This window comes from Struthio camelus, chromosome 8, assembly GCF_040807025.1.
Source record: "Struthio camelus isolate bStrCam1 chromosome 8, bStrCam1.hap1, whole genome shotgun sequence".
Lineage (NCBI taxonomy): Eukaryota > Metazoa > Chordata > Aves > Struthioniformes > Struthionidae > Struthio > Struthio camelus.
In genome coordinates, this window is record NC_090949.1 from 11,907,321 (window position 1) to 11,929,115 (window position 21,795).

Below are 21,795 nucleotides of genomic sequence, written 5' to 3' on the forward strand. Positions count from 1 at the left end.
TGGGGATGAAATAAGAGCTATTTTTCTCCTTTCAAGCACTGTACTATGACAACAATATTGCTATAAAAATAACTTTTTATCATACTATCCAAACACAGACAGTAAAATAATCTTAAACAGAGTCACTGATGCATTACTGCAAGTGGAAAACATTTTCCTTGCATTTATGTGTATAAGAACAGAAGTTTCAGGTGTCTTACCTGTGCAAGCCTTCGTTTTTCTGAGTTTCCTCTTCTCTCATTACGCAATGTATAGACAGGAGCACTCTGTACTGCACCAGAGCTGCAAGTTCCGTACTCTTCCTCACTCTCCTATACAACAAAACAGATATAAACTCCTTTATTTATAATCATGATCTGCCAATGTATCCTCTATATTATGCATGCAGAAAGCATTCAAAATTATCTTGTCATAATCTATTACTGTCATGAAAATACCATCTGTAGTAAGAAAAATCAAATTTAGCTTTCAAGAAGCTGAATTATCAACACTGCCATTTAAAAGATGCATTGTTCAAACGTCTAGGAGATCTTCTTGGTAGTTTCCTTAAAACAGAACAAAATATACTTTAAAAAGGATCCTTCTCCCTACAGAAAAATCTAAAGTGCAACAAAATTTCCAGTAGGAAAAGCAGCTGTAAAATGCCTAAAATATCTTTTCTGCTATTTCTGCAGTGTTACTTTTGCAAAATGAAAATATGTATCCATTTTTAAACACTGCCATTGCACACATCTTACGAAACCAAAACAGACAACTACACCTTCTGAAATGCATTGCAGTGCAAGACTCTCCCGTCTTAAATTCTCAGCTTGAAGCAAAGGCTTCAATTGTTATATCAAAGCAATCAACTTTATGAAAACATACATCCTGTTAATGTATCTTTGAAGACCTCTGTTGTTCTATGATAAAATATGCAAACAATAAAGAGATTATTCAGTGGATGCATAGAATGACAGATAGTTGCCAGAGGGCTCGTTATGAAAAATGGATTGTTGAACAAAGGGCTAAGCATATTTCAAAAGTCATTAAAAACACAAATCTCATGTGATTTGTACAGTATAAGCTTCAAACTGATAAAAGCAGCAAGGTAAGTAAAAAGTGTACTACGTACCTTGTGTTTTAACTTACTCTTCACCTCTTTTATTCCTTGCCTTGCATGATTTTTTGCCTAGAAAATTAAAAGGGCATACGTAGCTTTGTAAGAAACTGACTGCATTCACAGAACAGCTTCATGAGGCTGTACTTAATTTTTCTTGTTTTACAGTTGGTGATATAAAGAAGGACAATGACCTTTACTGCTAATTTCACATGTGCTATGTAATTCATGCTTCGTCAGTGTATTTAAGGGTTTTTTTCACTATCTGTATGCCAACGTTGTGAAAATACACATACTCACAAATTCTCCAATATTACTGAAGACAGGCTAAAAACGGTCTTTTACATCACTCCTTTATTTGAAATGGTCCTTTAAATTTGAGAGGGTTTTTCAACAGTAAGGCGTGTTGGAAAAATGTTAAGATTTTCAAGATGACTGCCACAGCGTTCCAGTCTGGCAACTTGCAGGGCAACATCAATCTTAAGAGAAATGAAGTGATTTCATATGCAGATGGAGATTTTGCCCAGTGTTGCTGAACAGCATAGTGCTGCTATTTAGAGGGATATTCTGTGTGTATTATAATAGACAGCCAAGGATCACTGCTGCATAGAAAACAAACCCAAGAATATTCCTCAATAGAGAGATGAATTACCAATATGCAATAGCATGTACTTGTGCTATAAAAGAGTAATATATATATACTCTTTCTATCTGGAAAAAAATAAATTAATCTTAAGAGAAGAGTGGATATTTTTCTCATATGAATATAGTTAATTCAGGAAAAAACTAGGTAGTCTTGAAAAGGACCATTTTATATTCTAGAGCATAAATAATGCTCTAAAGCAATCCACATATTTTTCTATGCTTTTCTATACCTGGAAATTGAGAAAAAGAAAACTATTTTCTTGATTCAAGAGGTCAGAGAGTCTTTTTGATCCTTAAATCATACACCTATAAGCTCAATAACAGCACAATGGGGTGCCATGTAGCAGATGCTAACCTGTGAGTCACTTTAAACTTTCCAGATCATACACACGCTCAGCATTTGGATGTATTTTGGAGTGCTTTGTTCTAACTGTGAGGAATAGTACCAATCATATTATTTACACAAGGCTACCAATCAGTTATCTAGTAATTAAGAAATGCTTATTTCATATCTCAAATATAAGGCTCCACAAAGGGTAAGAGTGTAAGAAGTTAAAAAGCCTACAAATGAGAATACCTTAAGGATATACAGAGCTTCAGAAAAGTTACCAGCGTTTCTTGGCACATAAAGAAGTCCGCTTAGAAGAATATTTATTATCACGGACATAATTATCAAAAAAGAAAGTTGGGAGAAGATTATGTAACCACAGTCTAAACTAGTGCAAACTGAAGAGTCATTTCTGATAACCTGTTAATCAACCATTTTTTTAATTATAAATGAGTTCATGAATATGAAGTATATTTAATTTATTTACCTGTTTCTCTCTTCATGACTGCTGTGTTCTTCAACTGATGTAAAATTAAAAATTCTCTTTGAAAACTTTACTTAACATGCACTAGCTTAGTTTGATGTACTGATTTATTCAGGACTACTTATTATGCATCCAACTAGTGAAACACTTGGAAAAGCAGAGGATGAAGCCAAAAGTCTTTTCCCATATATTTAAAAATCCAACTTTAAATTACTTTTCATTTCTTTTTAAACTATTCTATGTTATTTTTCCATACTGGATAATATCTAGTAATTTCACATGCTTTACTGGTTAGACAGTCTTTTAAAACACGATTTTATAAGCTCAAAGGTATAAGCATTAAATACAGTTAAATGTGAGTATTTTAATACCATTTTTACAACAGCAGAGCATGGAAAACACTCACTACACATGATATTGATGCCTTACCATCTATTTTCAAAAGTGCAGCACTCAGTGCCAAAGCAAAACTGCATCTATAGAAGCCATGACGCCATTTGTCTTACGAGAACTGAATATCATTAATAAAAGACTCTCTACACCGTGTTAACACTATATTTTAATTTACATTTGCAAAACATTACATTTACACTCAAGTTAATTTTGCAATACCAGAGTTGTGTTAAGTGCATATCAGAATTATTATTTTCAGAGTCCACATTTTAATCATCTCACCAGTTCAGGAAAAGTTTTCAGCTGTGTATCAACTATATAAAGGATACTCAAATAAGTGTCTAGTGTGTACTATGACTGAAACAAAAATTGCATGCTGATGCTTTGAAAATATTCATTGTTATGTACAAGCTATCAGGCAGATTCTGAACCAACTCTAGATTCTAGTGCTCTATGAGAACATGAATGAAGGTTAGAACGTTCTGCAGGCTGAGATGTTCTTCTGAAATACATTTATAAAACGCTTAGGTTTTTCAGTATTTAGGAAGAATCAGAGGTTGTAGGAAGTTAAGGTGTTTTTACATATTGATTATTGGAAATAGATGATCTTACAAATTTATATGCCGTTTTCACAGCCGGAGTGGCTTTGGTCATTGCTGTGTTGATCAGTGCACCACCTTTCTGAAATACACAAAAAAAACCCCATATTACTTTAGTAACTACAGGCTTACGTTGGAAATGTTAAGACAACAGCAAGGAAAATGAACAGTGTGCTGTAAAGAAATAGAGATCTTCCTTTTGAATTGGTAAGAATTACCACAGCTGTGTTTCTTCTACACCCTACCGTCTACAGCTACACAAGGGTTACAGTATGTCATTATCATAGCTGACATATTTATCAATGCATTCTAACATAATGATGTATTTCATTCTTCATTCTTTGTTGCTATTTCAAAATCAATTCAGAAGTTACGGCTATTCTTCATGTGTTCTTATCATATATTTTGTGTAACTTAAAAAAATACTTTGACCTGATAGAAATAACTGTATCTCATTTAATCACACAAGAATTCTGTTAATCTAAATAATATATTTTACTAATCCTGCAGAATAGCAAGGTTATACAAAGGGTCTTCTGTTAGTCAAACTGCACAAAACCATCCTAACCTAACTGCTGTTTACTAGAAGTGATAAACTTCATATCAAATCTTACTGTCACACCTAATTCACAGTTATGGAATGTAATATGATGCAGAATATAGTGAAATACTTGATGGCACAGACAAAAAAAAAAGTTTGTTTTTGCATTTGGCTAATGGATATATTAAATACATGTTTATTATAGAATGTACTTAGATTATATTTTCCTTACAGATTAATAAGCTTTTACCATTACATCAATATAGGGAATAGGGCAAAAATTTAAGATTAGGATGCTAAGTATACAGATTTTTTGCAGAAATGAATTACTTAACAATATGTTTATACCTTTACTGTATGCATCCACTGCTGATAAGATCTTGAATTTCCTGAGATAAAAACGTAAAAGAAAACAGAATCAAACATACATTCAACATTTTTCATGTTTCAGCCCTCTGCACAATCTGCATAAAAAATTCCCTTAGAGGATTATTCATTAATTTCATTCTTCCCAGAAAGACAAGGAATGCTAAAGATAAGAATATGTGTACAGCAAGAAAAGACCTGGATATGTTTTATTTCATTTCTTTTTTTCTTTTCAAAAGCATATCTTTTCACCACACAGTTTTTCATTTCAATTTAGGTGCAAAGAGAAATTAAAACTACAATAAGATAACATACTGCTAAAAATTCTAAAAAGAAAATCACCACTTGAAGGAAAGAATAATATATAACGAACTGTATTCAAGCATAATGATCCCACTGGGTAAGCTTTCAAGTAAGAAAATGACATGGACTGCAGATGGTACCATCCCAAAAAAAAAAAAAAAAAAAAGAGAGAGAGAGAGACTAGAGAAAAGACTAAGGATTATGGCATCACTATACATCTCTGATGTAGGGAAAAATCACTGTAAATTAACAACTGCATCTATTTTATTTCACAAAGACAGAATTCTAAGAGGCAAGTGATAACTACTGCCTTAGTGCTACTAAAGCGTTACTGAGGACTACAGCCTCACTAAGCTGGCCGTAAAGGGCAGGGTTATATTTTACTGGTTGGTTGGAAAAGAAATGAACGTTATTTTCCTAAGATGCTTCACCTGAACAACAAAGACTGGTTCCCTGATCTCTGAAAAAGTTTTGAAGCAGATTAATCACTGAATACTGTGATACTGTGAGCTGTTACTAACCATGAATGAAAAGTTCCAGATGAGACATTCAAGTTGACAAGAATGAAGAATTTGAGAGAATTTATCAATTTTATAAGGACCATACTGATACATCCTTGACAATTTAGAGTTTTAATAGGAGGTTTCAAAAATTCTTTAACTGTGTAATAAATCAATTAATGAAGGCCTAGGTGGAATTATCACATTGGCTAGGGGAAAGACAAAACAGAACCAAACCTCCTTCTCACAGAACACCTCTGAGAACTGGATTACTGTAAAAGGTATTCCCAAGTTTCCCAGTGAGGGGAAAAGACTGAGCTGCTTGGACTTGTACCAGGCAGCAAAACACTTTCATTTAAAACCTGAATGCCACCCATGTCACTATATTCCTTACAAGCAATTCTGAGACAGCCAAACACTCAGGAATGATGACACGAGTAAAAGCAATACCAGCTTAGGAAAGACTGAAAATGATGCCATTATGATCCTATCTCCACTAAGAATGTCAATGAGCAATCTAAAGCAAAAATGACTCCTTATTTAGTTCCTCAGTCTGGTTCCCTGGAATTACTAGAGAATTCAGCATGCAGATAACATGTAATAAAGTGAACTGTAACCATTACTAGTGTGTTAATGAAGTGAATTCAATGAACTCTATTTTCTCCACTTTGACATTTCATAACTTTAAATTCATATCAACAATATTAATACATCAGCTGGCCTGTGGATTCCTTAACAACGGCTCTTCCCACATCTGAGCATCCTGTTTCAGGACTCACGACTTAAGCAATTACTAGAGATAGTTAAGTCAGATCACAGAAAAACACTGAGAGTTTATCTGGCTTCTAGTTGGGTGGAGAGACTTAGAGAAGGCAGTAAATAAAACAGATAAATATTCATCTACAGAAAAAGCAATATTAACACTACATAGGCTGAGCTATAGTTAAAATTCCTGAAACTCAAGAATGAAAATGCTTACTCCTTGAAATAAATCATTACTAAGCTAGAGGTTCAAAGGCTTTTTCATTTCTTCACTGTTTTCTCTCATACTGCCACCAATGATAGTAGATCAACTAAAAAAAAAAAAGATTGCTGCAGTAAAATCCACATGATTATAGATTAATCAATGTATTCCACAACAAATTCATATTATAAAACAATAAAACATCACAATATTCCTGTATTGAAAATTACCTAAAAGTCTTCAGAACTAATATTTACTTCCACAGGATAATTCACATCACAGAAAATGAAAACTTGTGAAAAAGCGCAAGGATAAAGTGCAGAGGGCTGACAACTTGTGTTTCATACACAGTCACAGGGAAATACATTTTGAGTACTTTATTGAAAACAAAACTAATTTATAAAAAAATAATCTAAGTCTTATTTTTAAACTTCTGATTTAATTTTCTTTACTGGATTAGTTGCTCTTGCATATATGGGAAAATGCAAATTAGAAAAGAGATTACTTAAGGAAACACTTTCCATTTGATTCAGAAATATGAAATTATATTCTCTATTCTTTAGAATATATTCACCTGTCTTTTTAACAGCTTATAGCTTACGCTAACTTTCTGTGACTTTCCTGAAGGCCAGGTTTCACCTGCTTTTTTTAAAACCTTGGACTGCATGATAAACTTGATGGGATTTAACTCTGAAAAGAGATCATAGTTCTACCCCATTAGCATCACAAAATGTCACCTTCAATTGCACACATACTATTAGCCCTGCACTTCATAATGATAATGAGACAGCAGTTATGTAAATACTGAATAGGTGCCCTAAGCAATTTGTCCACAACCTGGCAATATACAGCTTGTCTGACTTGAAAAGTAAGCACCCACTACAATCTAACACAGAACTGCTACTGAAGCTGCACATTCCCTCCTGAGCATACCCAGGCGAGACACAGCTCACCAGCTACTAGCGTACAGTCAAGAAACAAACTTTATCTAAGTTCCAGTGCAGTTTTATTGCAGCCTCTTGACCTCCTAACTGCAGCAAGCAGAAGAAATTCAAGTACTGACATCACCTATCTGAATAATGGATGCTCAATGCCTAAAATCTATTTATAGAGCAGCATAATTTACCCTAAGAAAAAGCCAAAAAGAAGTAAATCTCTGTACTAACTAACAACATCTTGATCAAGAAAAAAAATGAATTATGTGCCAGATCACAGGACAGGACACGGAGGGCAGAAGAAGGGAGTAAAAACTGTTAACAAAAGGATATACACACTCCAAGTTCAAAAAGGGTATTACACAGAACGTGTGATAGTGGCTGCGTACCCCTGGATGATTTCTTCCTCCGTGCGGGTGAAATCCTCTCCCGCGTACATATGCTCACTTAAGGGCAGTCTTGCAGAGGAAGCTGCCACTTGCAGTTCAGTGGATTTGATTAAACCACTGAACCTCCATTTATAAAGAAAGCTCCTGCACCGCTCTCAAGATTGACTATAAAATAGTATTTGTGCTGTGTCATGCTTATTTTGATAGCAAATATGGTTCCTCAAATAACAATATAACTGTAACTAACATTTAACAGGAAACCGTTCAACAGTCTCACAAGCAATCAGAACTGGATCTAGCAGGCACTCTTTTATATGGGTTGATTTTGTAGGCTAACTAACGTGCAAAGCAATAAACAATTGTCAGTGAATATAACTGAGGGAATCAACACAAGGAATAATATTTTTATTCAGGGAGAAAGTCATTTTTTCAGTATTCCTTCTCAAAAGGTAATTAAAGGTTACATTATTTTTTTTCCCCTCTTAAAGTAGCACATTTGCTGGAGATAGTTACATTTCTCTAAAAATTCAGGAAATCACTCTAACTTTGCACTGCAAAAATAATTAGATGTGAAAAAAGTTTAAAATGTTTTTGGAAAACAGATAACTTAGTATCTATAAGGAATTAGGCAGCACAAATCTTGAAATTATTTTTAAAATATTGTTTACCCAGAATTTAACAAATAATATAAACATGCAGTTAAAAGGTTAATGAATCTAGTGATATTTCACCATGTCTTGAAATCTAAGTATTTTTTTTAAACCAGAGTAAAACAATGTATCTTCATTTAGTATATTGACATAATAGATACATATGGTTATGTGTCCCAGCAGTGATACCTTAGAAGCTAAAATCTTTCCAAGAACAAACAGAAACATGGAAGTAGAAGATTAATTACTATTAAAATTTACAGGATATCACGAGGACATCATCATGTTGAACCACTCCCAGAGAAGAAGCATCAATGAGTACAAACACACAAATTAATTCTGTACCTCCAGAAAAGCCTCCTGCTGTGATTTCTTCTTCAAAAGCATCAGAGAATCCCCTTCCTGCATTTAATTTTGATAGTCGACCATCAATAAACTGAAATAGAAAAAAGTCATGCGTTATTGGCCCTTCTACTGCTTTATAAAGTGTGTATATCATAACCAAATATGCATGTTCAAGTTAATATATGACATAGTGATAATATATTGCTTTGAAATAGATTTTCCAAGAGTGGATGCAACTGCAAGCAGCAAAAGTTCTAAATAGTGGACAACAATACCACTGAAACTGCTTCCAAAGTTTCTGCCCCTTGTATGCATATCAAGCAAATTATGCATAATTGTTGTATTACGCAAAGTTGATATAATCTAAAATTTTATAGTCAATGAAATTACACCCCAGTTTAGAAATCTCTTCAGTGGTTTTCAAACTTTTTTTGCATTTCTAATGGCATGAAAATATATTTGTTTATTTCCTTACAAATGTTAACTTTGGATTTACAATCATAACCAAAGTTAACTGAGAAATTCCCTGATGTTCTGTTATGAAAGAATAAATTTGCCCCCTATCATAAACAAAAAAACCATAAACAAACTGCCCTGTGGAATCCCCTTCTGGGTAAGTATAACCGAGTCTAAAGCAGAACTTGCTGATACGCCCAGAAAGTGCCTTCAGAACACCTGGAAACATTTCACCACTCCAGTTCAAAGAAACGATAAGCTAGGATGTCTACCTGAGGTCCATTAAAAGTCCACTCTGTTTGATACGAAAAGTGATCCTACAATGACTGTTTGTGAGGGGAAACCATCCATACTGAAACTAAGGAGGATCGCTGTGGCTGGTGGTAACAGCAACTTGGAAGCAACACCATTTGGCTGGCAGTGTGCAAGCAGACTTGCAGGATGTTTCATTTAAGCATGTGGGAATATGGTGCATGAAGTGTCAAAACAAAGGCAGGTGTGATGCCAAGGCAGACCCCTACAATCCTCTCCACCTCAACAAGCACAGTTCACGGTTGACACCACTGTATATTTAAGTCCTAACACACCTGTTTGCCTTTTTTCACCCACTAACACTTATATAGGTGATCCCTACACCAATAACTATCCTTATGCACAGGCTAGAGCTGCATGAGTATTTGCATTTTCATCTATATATAAGCGTATACAAAGACTGAAATGGTCCAAATACCTCAGAGGGAAGTGGAAATGAGATAACTAACGCGTAAACCTCTCAGAAGAAATGAATATATTCTTTTGGAGAATTAATAGGCTTCAAAGAATTACAACGAGTATATTCTTAAAGGTTTAGAATTCTTTCAAGAAGCAACCCATGAATTTTTGTTTTGAAAAGGCTAATTCAAGTCTGAGTGAGATAAAGTGAGAAAGCACTGTCACTGTTCTAATCAGACACAGTTCATTTTCCAGCAAGAATTACGAGTTATTCACTGGTACCAAACAGTACATACCAACTAACCCATATTAATTATTTGGCTATGTCATATATTACCACAGATTATCCAAACAATGTCAGTGACAATCTGATGCTTGTCAATGAACAGACTAGTGACATGAAACAAATTACATTCTTAGAGCACAAAAATTCCAGCAGTAATAATAAGGCAAGCACAAAGATAACCATTCCCTTCTCCCTCTTGTCTAAATTCTTATTTTTTCATTTTACTCCAGGTTGGCTTTTTTCCAAAGAGGTTTGGTTCATGGTCAGACCACTGTGGGATCACTGGATTATTTCACAGCAAGAAGATGAGATAAGAGCATCTTTAGCTACCACTGTGCAAAAAAACAGCCTTTGAACTGTAAGACGTTATCTCTTTGAGGAAAGTTATGAATTCATTCCATGTTATAAACTAACATATGATTTATGGGCATACTCATCATTTGGTAAAATCCTATCAACAGAAGGCTGAGAGACTGAATCTGAGTTTTCAAAGGATTACTCCAATAGAGTATTTAATGCAAATACTGACAAACAGAACCACTAACAAAAAATACTGGAGAAATTATTGAAAGGAAGTGTTTAGTATTAGTAGTAACATTATTAGTAATAATTTCTGAATGATTTACTATCATTAGGTGTTTTTAAATGGTTACATAGAAAGAACAGCACGTGGTACCATATGTACACTGCATGGTTTTCTCCTCCTGTTTTCCAAACCCATCCTCTCCCAGAAAATGTTGGCCTGCTAGTTCAAGCAAGCAGTTACTTCCAGATTCAGAGACCCCATGCTTGATTCCCACTATTGGTTAAAAAAAAAAAAAAAAAAAAAGTACTAATTCAAATGCTAACCCTAGCCTCGGATTTTACCTGACTAAAGACAGAACTCCTGTAGTTCTTACATAATTTTGAATTTTGAAAATTATAAAATAGAGACCGCATTCACTTCCAAATATCTTGTCGCACAGGCACAGCTGATAAAGAAAGGCAGTGGATGATATCTGTGTGCTAGCCTCCAATCTTTTAATCAGATAAGACTAAAAATTTCAAGTTAATTCACCACTTATTAAAAATAAAAAGTGGATAACAAAAGAAAAACATCTGCAAAGTAATCTCCACAAAATAACAATTCAACAAGCGTGGAAAGAGAGTGATTCTTTGTGAAGCTTGCATACTAAATTTGAAATGGCTAATATTTATAATTTTGAAAGACTTAAGCTTCTTCATGTCCTAATGCTGCATCCATTATTAATTTTTCTAGTCAGAATTTTCCTGCATATTTGCAGTAAATGCCAATAAATTTTGTAGATTACTTATATAATTGTATTATTTAATGATATATTCCTAAATTAGTCTCCATGCTAGTTCTAAGAACAAGCTAATATTTTCCCTGGACACTCATCAGAAGTATTTGACTTGTGAGATCCAATTATTAACTGCCTATGTTTGAAGTTTGAAATATAGAATATCAACCTTCTGTGTTATTCTAATTAAAGGGAAGCATCATAAAAAGCCAGGCTATAGATACGATACAAAATAACAAAAGTACCAAAGATGTGGAAAATAAACAATGAGAAAAGTAGTAACATGAGTATACAGTCTAAAAGAACAAACGCTATTCAAACTGAAAGAAAACTGTCATATGTAGCATATTTAATCAGGAAATAAGAATATTTAACCCGTAAGTAACAGTTATTTTCTTTAAAAGAAGAGATTTCTATTCTTATAGTTTAGGAATCAAGATAACCAGGATTTTTAAAAACACAATCTCCCCAGGGTAGAAGACAGCTTTAGAAAACTATCCAGCAAAGAGCATAAAAAGGAACTTCACATGTCTGTATAGCTGTGATCAGTATTAGGGTATTTATCATAAATTACTTCTGTGAATTATCAGAAGATGCATTTTGCATAATCACTTCAGTGTATTCCATTTCAGAGTCTTATAAACAGTCTTCTCAACTTCTAACTATATTAATTCATCAACCTTCTGATTTAAGAGACATCTCTCTGAATTATAAGGCAGAGAGAATGGGTTGAGACTAAAAGATAATCTAAGCATACCCTTCCTAGCACCAAAATATTCTGTCTCACTTTTGAATAAAAAGCATGATGCTGAATAAGGGTGCAGAACTCTAATCGTTAATGAGAATGAGATATGGAAACGGACATTATAATATTTGAGGAATAAAACTCTAAGAATTCAGTGCTTTCAAGTCAAAAAAAAAAAAAAAAAGATTCACCTCTATTACATGACTCTGGGAAAACCAGCACAGGAATCTGGAAGTCAGAAACATGTTAATGACTCTTTCAGGCTAGTGGAAGCACTGAATAAATGAAGAACAACAGATGCAGTATCTCTGCTTAGAAATCAAATAGGTTATGACAACTGCTGGTCTGTCAGTATGCCTTCAATAGTTTGATGAGGCTTTCCAACAGATTTTGGTGGTCAAAAATGGTAAATGGGAAAACGGAATGGTATATACCACATTAGCTTTCAAAACACAGGTTCTCTCATACTTTGACAACTGATTTTCTAGATAAAGGAAATGCATTTTATCTAGACCACAGAAAAGCCTCTTGCAAGTGCTTCATCACAAAGGATTAGTTAAGATGAAATAAAAGCAGAAAAGTACGTTAGCTTTAGGTTGGATAAGGACCAGCCCAGAAAGGAAATGGATGAACAGGAAAGTGTCAGGCTGGAAGCGTCACTGGTAATGGTATTTAGGACTAGAGTGCTGGGGCTCATCCTATTTACAGCTTAGTTAATGGTTTTGGTACAAAACACTGGCATATGTTAATACATTTGGAGACATCATTAATAGAAAGCACTTTAGAATATAACACAGGGTAGAAATGGATGATGCTGAAGACAAAAATAATTCGAATGGGAGGAACACAAAAAATTAATTCCACAAGTTATTCCTACAATGATGTTCTAGCAGTATGGTACGATTTCCAAAATGAAATTTCTGTAAGAGTGGTTAAGTTAGGAGAATTAATATGTTTTAAAGTAATTAAAAAAAAAAAGAAAAAGAAAAAGATAGACACACAGAAGCACACGCATATGCACACACACTGAGTGAAAAAAGGACAGAGAAGGGATTTAGAATAAGGTACAAATAAATCTTACTTGTCAGTCATGGCCTAGGGTTTAAGGTTGCTTTTAAGAATAACTTTCTGCTTAAAAGATTAGTCATTTTCAAGAATGGAGTAAAATACAGTTTAGCCTATTTGAACACAAACAACCTTGAAAACAGCTCATTTGTCAGTGGGAAAAGCTGGAGAAGATGCAGCTGATTTGGGGATTAGCTGAAAAAGTAGGAGAGGCAATCATAAAAGAAACTAAATGAATGAAAAATATTTACTATTAAAATACACACATCAACATAATTTTTAGTATTTCCTAATCTTCTAAAATACATTACTGCTTTGGCAGAAATAAAAGTAAGAACAAACAAAAAACTACAAAATGATGCCTTTTTAATTGAACACATTAACACGTAAGTGCTAGCTCCACTGCCATTTTATAGTGACAGCCTCATTTATTTCAGTAGAGCTAAATCTATTTCTCACAGCTGAAGATCCTCTCCCAGAAGAGTGACAATGAATTAGAAACTTCCATTGTAAGCAGCTTTCTATTAAGAAATTTTCACGCTAGCTTACGCCACTCCGATATATGCAAAATGTAAATAACACTGTTTCCATACTCCACTACTTCTCCCCACATCAATCTTAAGTGCTGCATACTTCAAAGATTTTCAGGTATCTTCTTTATTATTTTATACTATTATTTATATTTTGTTATTGCACAAAATACAACACCGTAAAATTACAAGAATGTGATTCTGTGACACTTCCTAGAGAACTATAAACTTTGGAAATTAAGTAGCTTAAATAATCAGTATTTCCTTAACTTTTGAACAGTTAGGAGAAACATGTTTCCATAACACTTCCACAAATTATCATCTTTACATAAATCTCTACTTTAGACATTAATCTCTGATTAACTCCAAGTAACACAAGTGTTTTTTGAAAATTAAAAAGATTCTAAATATAATGAATTTCTCTTATCTATCACGGTATCTGTCTTCAAAGAAGTCCAGCAGATTAGTTAAGCATGAACTCCCATGCCTCAATCATTACCAGGTATTTGTAACCAAATACATACTTTTATGAGTCTTCTGATTTCATACCATTTTTCCTTGATTTTCCTATAAAAATTAGTAATAAAATCTCTTGACACTTTTTCATGCAATAGGGTCATGGGATGAAGGGGGGGAAAGGAGAGTTACAAAATAACATTAAAGGGAAAAATTTATTTCAAACACTGCAATAAGATGATTACCAAGCTGTGCAAGTCATTCAAACTTTGTTCTCAGTAGGTTCAAACTCTGTATTAAGGAATCAGCCAGAGTCCTTCAAGCCGCTACTGATGTCTTGAGTTTGTAACATTCTATGTGTGTGCTTTAGAAATCCTAGCACTGAGAACTGTAAGTACAGTTTGAATCCAGATTTTAAATAAAATGTCATTAAAGTCCATTTTAAGTAAGCGCTGCGTTGTTTAGGTTCCTTGCTTATGATCCAAGAGAGCTGGAAAAATTGTGAAGTTCAACCACTAAGCTGGAAGGTCCACGGTTTCTCTCATTTTGAATTGCAGACTGGCATCCCCTCCTTGTCTTTGTCTTTTTTTTTTTTTTTTTTTTTTTCGGGCAGAAACTACCAGTAAAGATTTAAAAACAAGATGATGCAGGGAAGTTTGTCGGCACACAAAGTATTTGTACTTGTATTTTAGCCCAGAGATTCATAAGCTTATAGAAAGGAAAATACATTAAATAGGGACATATTTCAAAAGGAAACCATTAAAAAAAAAAAGAAAAGGTCAATTACCCTCTCATACCTGTTTAAACAGTTGAAGATTAATAGCAGTTTCCAGGAACTGTTTAGTAGTACTGGAACGATGCTTTACAAAACTGTTCTCGCAAAAAGTGATAGGCTCTCCCTAAATTTAAACAGAGGAGGTTAGATGGTAATTACTCTATATAAATGTGTTGATTTAGTTAAGATTCTCCATTATAAACTTATTTTGTAGTAGTCAATAAATACATTTCCTTTCAGGAGATCTTAATAAACTCTCATACAAATGACACAGACAATATCAAAAGATGAAAATATTCTAGACAAAAAAACTCTTACAATATTTTAAAAATTCTCGAAATAACATGTTGCAATTGAAATCCCGGGTTTATCAAGCTTCAGAACTATGCAGTCTACAAAATACCCTCTGCAAAGAAAAAGTGGTTCACAGTTGGTTCATGTCACCTGTATAGCATTCTTCATTAAATATTTCAAGGATACAGTTCAAACTTTGAGGAACAGCAGATCTTCTGCTTCAAACAATTTAAGAAGCATTTCTGTGTAAAATTATTCTGATACACTAGCTCACTAAACCAGCAACAGTAGTAAGCAACAATTCTCATTTGATTCAAAAACATGAACCTGCATCAAATTATTCTTACACTTGTTGTATCTAGACCTGAGAACATTCAAAAATACACTGTTGAATTAACAGAAAACTATTGAAATAAAGGCCTACTTAATTTTGACCATTTTTTCCATGAAAGCAAAACCTACAAAATATTTGGAGTACTATTATGGAGAAAGTCTAAAAAGATCAGATTAACTTTTAATACAATAAAACATTTGCCTAAAGGCATAGCCTTTACCAAAAATCCTGCTTCAAAACATTCTGATGATGAAATAAGATAAATATAGTCACTGAAAACCAAGTAGCTCTGGAAGAATTTATTAACGAAAACCATACTCATTTAAAAATAAGATACCAATAAGATTATTTATAATGAATATAATTGACTCCTATATTATCTCCTAATTTCATTTTAAAAGTAGCTATCTTCAGTGTGTACAGACCACATGAAGTTACTACAGAACATTCTCTTAAATTCTATTATTCTTGACAATACTTGGATAAATACTTGAAGTTGTTAAATATAACTGAATAAAAAACAGGAACTTAAGGATGTTTGCGCAGCGACTGAGAGACATGAACTGATTTCATCATAAAGTCTAAAGGCCTCTCATTGAAGTGTACAAAATCAAAAAAAATTTCAGATTAAGAACAATTATTATAGGTTTCTAAGATAGAAAATTTGGAATCCAACATAATGCCAGACCTAAATTAACCACTAGAATATTTTACTACCCAAAAACTACACATACAGTGAATCCCAGAGTAAAAGACATCTCAACAGTCTGAAAGAACAGAAGAAGGATCAAAGATATCTACCTATAATAAAACAGGAGTCTTGTCAGACCAAAGTGGCTAACAATTTGACAGATAAATTTATTTATGCCCATGATCTCTACTGCCTTCTGCTCCTAGCCCTGTTCAACTTGAACCTCACAGGCTACTTAACACATTTTGCTATCACTCTAGTTTATCATGCAGTTCTATGCCTCCAGAACATCATAGAGTGTTTTCTGCAAGTGATCTGTGTAAGTGGGTTTGTCTGAGAAGCTCTAAATCATTTACCACTCCTCTTTATACATCGCACTTATTTTTAATGGTTCAGATATAATCCAATGCAAAGTTGCAGTAAAACCACCGTCATGTCATGTTAAAAACTTGTTCTGATACTACGAAAAGCTTCTCTTTTATAATTTTCCTGGGCATTGTGACACATCCCAGATTAGATTTCAGCTATCTTACCAAAACACCCAAACTCAAAGTATCTAAAACCACACAGATGTCTAATCCTACTTCAGCAAAGTACTTAAACACATGCCTAACTTGTTCTCAAGTCTTACATTCTTAGTTCTTTATGGAACTGCAGATTTTGGCCAAAAATTCCCAGGAGCTATTTACTGAACGCAATCCTTCTCCTTCCACAGGGTAGCAGGGAATGGTGCAATACGCATACCCTTCTCAATGTAATATGTAGTATGGTGTCAAAGCCTCCAAGACAAGGATTCAAGTTACTCCACCTACTACTTATCCAGAGAAAACAGACATAGCACATCACGAATCTGCATATGCCATCTGCTGAATAGTTCAAAACGTTCATGGGACTTGAAATGACACTGCCTTCCTGACTCACTTTGCATTAGCCACCCTAGAGCTCCTACAGCCTCTGGTTTTAAGCAGATGATCTCAAGCTACTTAGCAAATTAGAAGTGCATCAAAACAAACGAAATACTCTCCAGTCAGATACAGTGGTACAAGGTCTCGTGTTCTGGAGGGCAGACTCTCTTCTTAGTTCTGTCATCCTTCCAAAAATGTCAAGGTGGCCAATTATAAAAGCTCTTTATTTATATACGTCTTTACCAAAATAAATCATTTCTAGAGAAACAGAAGCTGTTTTGGGAGCGGAGATTAGATGAATGCTGATGTCATACAATGAAACTTCAAGCTCAGGACCAAAGAGAGACAAGAGAAAATTATTTTCAAGATATAACTACTCACGAAAATAAAAACTAAGCTTTGTCTCCACTACAGTTGCCTTGGGAAAGACAAAAAGTCTGTCAGAAAGAAGAACTTACCCCAGTAAAAGAGCAAATAGGCATTCTCTCTCTTTCTCTCTTTCTCTCTATCTTTCACGTCAGCCCCAAAAGAGACTGTAGTCAGAGAGCTTTATTTGATGGCACTTCTGCTTGAGTCGCGTAAATAGAAGTCCTGGAGATGATAGCTTGACACACATTTTTAGTGCATGGTCAGTGATATTTTGTCAGATACTTTTCATTATCCACAGATGCCCCAAGTATCTAGTAAGCACTGATGCAATGGTGCATCTGTTCCCTTACCAGTGCAGTTCGGAAACAGAATAACCAAAGCTATGCGTTAAACTGAAAATTATAGCTCTATAAAGGGTTCACATCCAGAAGCCCTCTACAGTATTCAAATTTACTTATATTAAGGTTGTTTTAAAAATTTCAATATGTTTAAAACTCCTACTTGTTCAATAAATGAAAATGAGTAAATATGTTGAAACTTGTAGAAACTTGAAATGGTGGGTACTTGCTGCTCAGGGAATCTGCGGAACCTTTACTGAAATTGCATTAAATAATAAAATTAACTATCTCTTATTTGTTCAATATTCTGAACACTAAAATTGTTGTGCAAGTAAAACTGCTTTGAAAATCTTCAAGATTAATACTATAAACACGAGGGATTTTGAAGTGCTATTTAAAAATGGAATTTATTCTGTGTAAACAAAAATAGCTCTAGAACTAGCTTCCTGACATGAAGCATATAACATATTCATGTTTCTGCAAACACAGCTGAGGACATTTAGAAATTAAGTTTTGAAGGAACGTTCCACTGATATTTAAGTACCACACCACCTAATAGTCCCTTTAGTATTGATCTACAATGTACTTTCAAAACAAGTTCGATCAAAACTCAGTAGGGATTCTACACTGAAAAGCAGACAGCTAATACTCCGACCAAACAATCTGTGCCCAAACAAGATATCTGTCCTTTTAACAACAGTTGCTACAGAATTTTCTTCCTTTTTCAGAGGTTGCCACACACAGCAGGAATCTCTTCCTCTAAGCTGCATTCACATTTTAAGTAAGCTATTTTATACAGACCTCAGTGGAACATGAAACACTGAGCTAAATCTGTGTGCTAATTTTAAAAGGAAAAATAATCTAGATTAGAAGGTATTCTTGTGCTTCTAAATCTAAATGATATTTAACTGCAACAATAGGTACTCACATTTGAATTCTTATTTCAGAGAATACATTCATCTCACAAGAAGGCTCTTACAGCAACTATTGGTACTATCATTATATTTAATATAGTTCTATGTAGTAGCTCTTGCTTATTATAAGAGTATAGGGTAGGTGTAATTTCTTCAGTTTTGCATCATTTATCAAAAAATTTATTTTTAAACACAATTTTTTTTTTATATTAAAACTCCTCTGTTTAAAATCAAAGCATCTAGTAGTATTAGAAGGAAATACAAAGCTGATATTTCAGCTGTTGTTACGACATGCAGAGATACAGCTCAAGTGAATAACCAAGTATGACTTAAATACTGAATCTACTCAGGGGGGTGCCAACAAAAATTACAAATGTATTTCTCATTTGGTCTTGCAACTTACATAAGCAAAGATTTAGATGAGCTAATATCTCCTGTAGTCACAACTAACCACTAATGCTCCTGTGAACACATCTGTATTCTATGAGTCCTTAATACAAATTTAAAAACATGACTTTTAACATGTAACCTAAAATTCTTATGGAAATAAGAACAGAGTCATAACAGATGTTATACACGGTGTTTCTGTATCTAAAAACCAACCACATTCTGGCATATGATTTTTTTTCCCCCTCTATTACCATCTTTTTACCAAGCACACTAACTCTTGGGAAAAAGGCAAACAAATCAATTTCTACTTCTAGAGATATTTGTCCTCAAAAGGTTTAATTCTGAAACCCAAGTATAAGAAATCATTACTCATGTATGAGGTATATTCTCACTCTTAAAATATCAATCTTAATAATTTTAATTGTATTTTCTTGTTTTATTGCCTACTGGATACAATACTTGCATTTGCTGTAGAACTGATGTTGCTACTTAAAGTAACGTCAATATTGGCCCAAAGCACCCCAGTCGGTTTATTCAATTAAACTAGTCTGAAGTCTGACAAGTTGTGCTGTCCTCAAGATGGAAGTTACCCTGTCCCTACTAGCATACTGATTAGACTGTGAATCCCTACTGTTGAGAATTCAAAAAAAAAAAAAAAAAACTACTAACCTTTGCTCTTAATTTATTTCTGATCATAACTTAATGATCAATCATCATAACTTAAAACAAAATTATCCTGGGTTTATTTCTTCTGTTTCAATGTCAATAACTTCGAGGACTTTTTTCCCCAAAAGAGGAGGTGATTTTTTTCCTATGACTCAAACTCTCTCTTGGCTAATTCCTGAAAAAAAGACAATTTTTCAAAAGGTAGAAAATAAATCTAGAAATCTAGAAATAAATCTATAATCTTGCTTATATTCCTTAATATTTTTCTAGATGTGTTTTAAGGAAGAGAATTTGTTTCTTTATATATTTATACACCTACGTTTCCTCCCAGTGTTTGCTGCTTAGGAGTAATCAGTTTTTCTTCCTTGCTTACTGTCCTGATGATGTTAAAATTAATCCCTGTCATGTTGAATACTTTAATGCTCTTTTTTTAATTTCCTCTCTTTCACCATTCTTACCTGCCCTTCCCTCTCTAGACATAGCTTGCCAGTGGGAATGCTGCCAGTTTAAGAATTTTTTTTTTAATACGTAACAGCGTATAATAACTGACCATATTGTACATGCTTAATGGAAGAGATTTATTAGCTCTGCTTTCATCCACAGGGTCTGTGTGAGTACATTTGTTTTCCCTAGCGTTGTTAAATTATCTGATTGGTGCTGTAGCTCTCATCTGATATAAGAAAGAAGAGGATGCAGCCTAAAAATTACTTATGAAGAATATGTAGAGTAAAATAGCTAGAAAAATACAATCTTGTACATATGTTAATTAATAAATGATATAAACTGTACAATTGTAATCTTTTTCTCTGATATAACTCCTGCCTATGCATGCAATTCTACAATTTGGAATATGCAACGTTATTCCATGATAAACTCCCAAATGCTGGACTATCTAAAGAAAATAGAAGCAACAAAAGGTTCAGGGCCAGATTGCGATTATCTGATCTAAATATAATTTGGATTTGCATATACATCGGCACAGTTTAAGGAGTACATACCTCACAATACTCTGATCCTTGCAATGTCTCAGCAGCAATAGATTCTTGTGATCAGTGCTATTCATCATCACTGAAGTTGCAAATCGCACAGCGACTCATCCTGATAACCAGCCCAGCACAAAGATGTGCTGACTGACCCCTTTCCTTCCTACACAAAGCAAAGAGCTGACAGCAAAGAGCTGGAATGGCCTCATTGCCATTACAGTATCTCTACACCACTGGAGACTCCCCAAAGTTGATGCAAATTCCCCTGGCAGAGAGGGTCCGGCTCCAAGTATCAAACTGAATTTTCAGTCCTCTACTTGAATGAGATCACATACAAAGATATTGTAAGTCACTATTCCACTGACAAGATTTAGTTTTGAATGCATTCATTATTTTTGGCCATTCATCAAATGACAGTGAAAAAGTAAGCAAAGATGAAAATTCATTTTATTTTCTTTTTCTCTTCACTACCAAAATCTCAGATAGGTGGTAAAATAACAAAACAGGTTATAAAAGATTGGAATGAAATTTCTACATTCATAAGTTGGAGAATTTAAGGGGAAAAACGAGAAGGTGAGGAGTATTTGCACATAATAATTTGCACATATCACTAATTGCATCTACATGATCATTTTAGTGCAGATCAGTGCTGAGCTTTCTTGAAGCAAATTTTGCCATCATTCCCACCTGAGATGCATGAACTGCATTCCTTTTGGTTTAAACTAAACCAGAAAATGAGCTCCAGCTGGTCATAGGTGTTCAACACACAATACCACACTTGAATAAGAACCAAAGAATAACCCAGAAAATGCACACATTGTTCATGTCAGGTCCTTAGCACCAACTATACTGTTTCACTGTACAGGTCCAATTCTATTACACAACACTACCTGCTAATGTAAATGTAGCTTTTGTTTATTTTTAAAAAATTAGTTTTGGAATTTGTATCAACTTGACTATCTCTTTTCTTTAATTCAGTATCATGATTAAATCATACAAAATAATTAGTTCCACTTTTCTTGGAGACTTTCACTGGAATAATATTTTT

The 21,795-nt window shown here is 33.9% G+C and overlaps 1 protein-coding gene across 4 annotated transcripts in view; it reads right to left on the bottom strand.

Annotated features, from left to right (window-relative positions):
* The window catches only part of DENND1B (DENN domain containing 1B), a 174,519-nt gene that overhangs the window by 24,336 nt on the left and 128,388 nt on the right, over positions 1 to 21,795 (bottom strand). For all 4 annotated transcript variants that reach the window (XM_068952102.1, XM_009669765.2, XM_009669764.2 and 1 more), the window contains 6 exons: positions 14,886 to 14,987; positions 8,539 to 8,629; positions 4,435 to 4,475; positions 3,559 to 3,627; positions 1,112 to 1,168; positions 201 to 311 (listed from right to left, as the gene is read on the bottom strand). In XM_068952102.1, the coding sequence (XP_068808203.1) occupies positions 201 to 311; positions 1,112 to 1,168; positions 3,559 to 3,627; positions 4,435 to 4,475; positions 8,539 to 8,629; positions 14,886 to 14,987 (471 nt within the window). The remainder of the gene's footprint in view (positions 1 to 200; positions 312 to 1,111; positions 1,169 to 3,558; positions 3,628 to 4,434; positions 4,476 to 8,538; positions 8,630 to 14,885; positions 14,988 to 21,795) is intronic.